Genomic DNA, 6,000 nt, shown 5'->3' with positions numbered 1-6,000 from the left:
CAGACCCTGGAGCACATCACTGAGCACTGACCTCGGAGGAAATTCGCAGGCAGCCTACAAGATATCCAGAAAGGTCTCGACCTGAAACGTTAACTCTGTTTCTCTCTTCACAGATGTTGCCTGACCTGCTGAGTATCTCCAGCATTTTCTGTTTTTATTTCATGTTTCCAGCATCTGCAGTATTTTCTTTTTCTACAAGATATCCACGCTGTTACACCGGAAGCTTTGGCCTGGATATCTGACTTGGATATTGACATTTGATTTGCTTTGCTGCTCCCATAAGAAAGAAGACACTGACTGATTCAGCCAATGGGAATCACTCTGCTCCGTTGTGACGTACACAAAGTGGGTGACTGCTGCTGGAGAAGCTGGAGTTGTTCTCCTTGGAGCAGAGAAGGTTGAGAGGAGATTTGATAGAGGTGTTCAAAATCATGAGGGGTCTGGACAGAGTAGATAGAGAGAAATTGTTCCCATTGGCGGAAAGGTCGAGAACCAGAGGACACAGATTTAAGGTGATTGGCGGAAGAACCAAAGGCAACTTGAGGAAAAAACGTTTTATACGCAGCGAGTGTTTAGGATCTGGAATGCACTGCCTGAAAAGGGTGGCGGAGGCAGATTCAATCGTGGCTTTCAAAAGGGATAAGTATCTGTAGTAAAAAAAATGTTGCAGGGCTACGGGGAAAGGGCGGGGGGGGTGGAACTAGCTGGGGGGCTCTTGCAGAGAGCTGGCACAGGCTTGACAGGGCGAATGGCCTCCTGTGCTGTAACCATTCAATGATTCTATGAATGGCCTCCTCCTGTCCCTATGTAACAGGCTCGAAGGAATGAATGGCCTCCTCCTGTTGCTAGGTAACAGGTTCGAGGGACTGAATGGCCTCCTGTTGCTAGGTAACAGGTTTGAGGGGCTGAATGGCCTCCTCCTGTTGCTAGGTAACAGGTTTGAGAGGCTGAATGGCCTCCTGGTTGCTGGGTAACAGGTTCTAGGGACTGACTGGCCTCCTCCTGTTGCTAGGTAACAGGTTCTAGGGACTGAATGGCCTCCTCCTGTTGCTAGGTAACAGGTTCGAGGGACTGAATGGCCTCCTCCTGTTGTTAGGTAACAGGTTCGAGGGACTGAATGGCCTCCTCCTGTTGTTAGGTAACAGGTTCGAGGGACTGAATGGCCTCCTCCTGTTGCTAGGTAACAGGTTAGGGACTGAATGGCCTCCTCCTGTTGCTAGGTAACAGGTTCGAGGGACTGAATGGCCTCCTCCTATTGCTAGGTAACAGGCCCGAAGGGCTGACCGCCTCCTCCTGTTGCTAGGTAACAGGCCCGAGGTGCTGACCGCCTCCCCCTGTTGCTAGGTAACAGGCCCGAGGGGCTGAATAGCCTCCTCCTGTTGCTATAACGGACCGCTGACTGAATCAGCCAATGGGAATCGCTCCGCTCTCTTGTGACGCACGCAAAGGGGTGGAGGCTGCCGACGCCCGCCGACTGAAGCAGCCAATGGGAAACGCGCCGCTCGGCGGTGACGTCGGCAGGTGCCAGGCTGCAGGTCCCGCCCACCCACCGGAGAAGCCCCGCCTACCCCTTGTTCTTGGAAGCTAAGATGGCGGGCGGCACCCGGGCGGCTGGGTCCCGGCCAGAGCCACGAGTCGCTTAGCGGCCCCTCTGCCCTCTGGCCCCCCGGCCTCCAGGCACCGGCACTGACACCCACCCTGGCGGCGGTCCCCATCGCGCCCGCCCTGGCTGCTCCCAGTAGGTCGGTAACCAGCCCCTTCTGCGCCTGCGTGCTGGACTGCGAGTGGGGGAGGGGAGCTGGGGCTTTGCTTTAAAAAAAATTGCCTTCCCTATTTTTTTTAAATGATGCAAGTTGATTTCGTTTTTAATCAGTGCAGAGTGTTTTTTTTGCATCCGCACTTGCTTTGCAAATATTCTGTTTTAAACCTTCCCTTTGCACTGCAGAGCAGGAAGATCCCACCTTCAATCCCCAGGTCTACCATGGGTTAGTTGGTATCAGGTGGTGCGGGGGAGAGGAGGGCCATTATATTGGACCTCAGTGATGCCGTCAAAGCCGCTCTTGTTGGTTCCACTCTCCGTAAACTTGAGCTCATCCAAATCTCGACTGCCCGTGTCCTAACTCGCACCAAGTCCCGTTCACTCGTCACCCCTGTGCTCGCTGACCTACATCGGCTCCCGGTTAAGCAACGCCTCGATTTGAAAATTCTCATCTTTGTTTTCAAATCCCTCCATGGCTTAGCCCCATCCTATCTCTGTAACCTCCTCCAGCCCCACAACCCCCCTCCCCGAGATCTCTGCACTCCAATTCTGGACTCTTGAGCATCCCCCAATTTTCAGCATTGGTGGCCGTGCCTTCAACTGCCTGGGCCCTAAGCTCTGGAATTCCCTCCCTAAACCTCTCCACCTCCTTTAAGACGCTCCGTAAACCCTACCTCTTTGACCAAGTATGCCCTAATATCTGCTTACCTAATGAAGGATATACTTGCCATAGAGGGAGTGCAACGAAAGGTCACCAGACTGGTTCCTGGGATGGGGGGATTGTCCTGTGAGGAGAGATTGAGTAGACTAGGCTTATATTCCTTATTTAGAAGAATGAGAGGTGATCTCATTGAAACACAAAATTCTTACAGGGCCTGACGGTAGATACAGGGAGGATGTTTCCCCTGGCTGGGGAGTCCAGAACCAGGGGTCACAGTCTCAGAATAAGAGGTCGGCCATTTAGGACTGAGATGAGGAGAAATTTCTTCACTCAGAGGGTGGTGAATCTTTGGAATTCTCTATCCTAGAGAGCCTCAGTCATTGAGTATATTCAAGACCGAGATCGATAGACTTTTGGATATTAAGGGCATCACGGGATATGGGGATAGTGCAGGAAGTGAAGTTGAGGTAAAAGATCAGCCATGACTTTACTGAATGGCGGAGCAGGCTCGAGGGGCCAAATGGCCTACTCCTGCTCCTATTTCTTAAGTGTCAAATTTTGTTTGATAACGCTCCTGTGAGAGCTTTGGGACGTTTTACTACGTTAAAGGCGCTGTGTAAATACAAGTTGTGTTACGGTGATCCAGGTGAGGAGGGAGATGGCGGAGCTGTAGGACGGGAAGGTCGCCTGGGGACGGAATATCCTTTCTACGCTTATGAAGAATGGCCCCTCGTTTTAGTATTGGAGGGTCAACTGGCAATTGCGCAGCAATGCCGCAGCCAGAGTCAGCATCATCAGGAGAGAATGGAAGTAAATAACAAGTGGAACAATGGGTGCTGATTTCAAGCAGTGAGGATGGAAGGCGGAGGGAATGTGTGTGGGATAGGGGCTTTACAGCTGAGATGGGGCAGAATGTTCGAGAATTGCCTGTTGTGAATTCCTAGCCTGTACTTACAGTGATGACTTTGGTAAACTCATTTTACAGGGTATTAGAAGGGGAGGATTTACAGACGGGAAACTGAAACCAAACACCACGTCAAGATCTGACAGAGTCACTCGATTCACCACGACCTGAATATCATCGGCCTCTGAACATGGAAGGAGATTGTGCCATTCACACTATCGGGGAGAAACCGTACACGTGCTCTGTGTGTGAACAGACCTTTAGCCGATCGTCCAACCTGGAGAGGCACAAGCAAATTCACACCGGGGAGCAACCGTATAAATGTCGGGACTGCGGGAAGGGATTCAGTTATCCTTCCCTGCTGGAAACCCATCGACGCAGTCACACTGGGGAGAGGCCGTTCACCTGCCCCGTGTGCGGGAAGGGATTCACCCAGTTGTCCCACCTGATGACGCACCAGCGAGTTCACACAGGGGAGAGGCCGTTCACCTGCTCCGTGTGTGGCAAGGGGTTCACTTGCTCGTCCAACCTGCTGACGCACCAGCGCGTTCACACCGGGGAGAGGCCATTCTCCTGCTCCGAGTGCGCCAAGAGATTCAATTGCCAGTCCAAGCTGGAAGCTCATCGGCGCAGCCACTCTGCGGAGAAACGGGTCACCTGCTCCGTGTGCGGGAAGCGATTCAGTTGCGCGCCCCTCCTGGAAGCTCATCGACGCACTCACATCGAGGAGCGGGCGTTCGCCTGCTCCGCGTGCGGGAAGGGATTCACTCGCTCGTCCTGCCTGCAGAAGCACCAGCGAGTTCACACCGGGGAGGGGCCCTTCACCTGCTTGGCCTGCGGGCAGGAATTCAAAACTTTGTCCAAATTGGAAACCCACCGCCATGCTCACACTGGCCAGATGCCCTTCACCTGCTCCGTGTGCGGGAAGGGATTCAATTACCCATCCCAGCTGGACACGCATCGCCGCAGCCACACCGGCGAGAGGCCCTTTACCTGCTCCCTGTGCGGGAAGGGATTCACCCGGTCTTACTACCTGATGACACACCAGCGAGTTCACACTGGCGAGAGGCCATTCACCTGCTCCGTGTGCGAGAAGAAATTTACCGATCCATCCAACCTGCTGAGACACCAGCGAGTTCACATGTGACTGCAGGGGTTGGATTCCGCTGTTATTCGCATTCAGGACTGAACCATATTCATTCTGACATAAGAACATTAGGCGCAGGAGTGGGCCATTCGGCCCTTCGAGCCTGCTCCGCCATTCAATGAGATCATGGCTATTCTTCTGCCTCAACTCCATTCACCGGCACTATCGCCATATCACTTGATGCCCTTACTAGTCAGAAATCTATCGACTTCTGTTTTGAATATACCCAATGACTGCGCCTCCACAGCCCTCTGGGGTAGAGAATTCCAAAGATTCACCACCCTATGTGAAGAAATTTCTTCTCATCTCAGTCCTGAATGGCCGACCCTTTATCTTGAGGCTGTGGCCCCTGATTCTAGACTCCCCAGCTAAGGGAAACATTCTCCCAGCATCCATCCTATCAAGCCCTGTAATCATGTTGTATGCTTCAATGAGATCCCCTCTCATTCTTCTGAATTCAAGAGAATACAGGCCTAGTTTACTCAATCTCTTCTCATACGACAGTCCCGCCATCTCAGGAATCAATCTCGTGAACCTTCGTTGCAGTCCCTCTACGGCAAGTATATCCTTCCTTAGGTAAGGAGACCAAAATTGTAGTTCGGGTTTGTTTCTGCTGATGTTAATAACCCTATAACTGGGTTTAATATTCTGGATATATGTTAAATAAATCAGCTTTGTTTTAAACACACAGTGTCAGGTCCTTGATGTCTCTTAAGACTAATGATTTGTTGGGTCTGCAGTTTCCCCTTTAAGAACTGCTGTTTGTGATCTTTCCCCTTTAACTCAGGGTGTCTCAGCTGAAATTATTTTACAATAAAACAGTTCACTTTCAACCTCAAACCTGAATGAATCTTTGCTCCAAAATACAATTCTGTGTCTGAAAAGTTTCCAATTATTAAAATTACACAGGATTTACGGCACAGAAACAGGCCATTCGGCCCAACCAGTCCGTGCCGGCGTTTATGCTCCACTCGAGCCTCCTCCCATCTTTCCCCATCTAACTCGATCAGCAGAACCCTCTATTCCCTTCTCTTCAAAATGCTTATCTAGCTATCTCTTTCGCTTCAATGCATCTATACTATTCACCTCAACTACTCCCTGTGGTAGCGAGTACAACTCGTGTACGGCAGGAGACAGGCCATTCGACCCAACAGGTCTGTGCCGAAGTTTATGCTCCACTCGAGCCTCCTCCCACCTTACCTCATCTCACCCTAACAGCACAGCCTTCTATTCCTTTCTCCCTCGTGCGTTTCCCTAGCTTCCCCTTAAATTCCTACTGACTTGAATATTGCACACAGTGGGACCTCCGTTGTTCACCAGAAAGAAGGGGACGTGGTGGGGAATGGGAATTGGTGGATAATTGAGAGTCCCTTAAATGTTGAGCCTCTATGTGTGGGGCAGGTTAGATATCTGGGTGAAGACGCGGGCAATGACTTATACGGATGCATTGCGTCGATTTTCAGGTCGCGCGGGGTGATGCTGTAGTCCAGGTCAGACAGGGTCAGTCTGCAGCAGGAATCCCTTCCCGA

General features: G+C 51.5%; 1 protein-coding gene across 1 annotated transcript; it reads left to right on the top strand.

Annotated features, from left to right (window-relative positions):
* The first annotated feature begins 1,532 nt into the window (after window positions 1-1,532).
* LOC147119560 (uncharacterized) lies at window positions 1,533-5,155 on the top strand. Its single transcript, XM_085985140.1, has 2 exons — window positions 1,533-1,742; window positions 3,406-5,155. Exon 2 carries the CDS (start codon window positions 3,515-3,517, stop codon window positions 4,469-4,471), a length of 957 nt encoding a protein of 318 aa, XP_085841266.1. The 5' UTR covers window positions 1,533-1,742; window positions 3,406-3,514; the 3' UTR covers window positions 4,472-5,155.
* The last annotated feature ends 845 nt before the right edge of the window (window positions 5,156-6,000 follow it).

This window comes from Somniosus microcephalus, chromosome 4, assembly GCF_052327205.1.
Source record: "Somniosus microcephalus isolate GS21.2 chromosome 4, FLI_Smic_1.0, whole genome shotgun sequence".
NCBI lineage: Eukaryota > Metazoa > Chordata > Chondrichthyes > Squaliformes > Somniosidae > Somniosus > Somniosus microcephalus.
The sequence above is the reverse complement of the archived record's forward strand: the minus strand, read 5'-3'. Positions and strand labels throughout refer to the sequence as shown.

Excerpts from the sequence above, each read along its gene's own strand:
- LOC147119560 (XM_085985140.1), top strand. The coding sequence starts at position 3,515 with ATGGAAGGAGATTGTGCCATTCACACTATCGGGGAGAAACCGTACACG.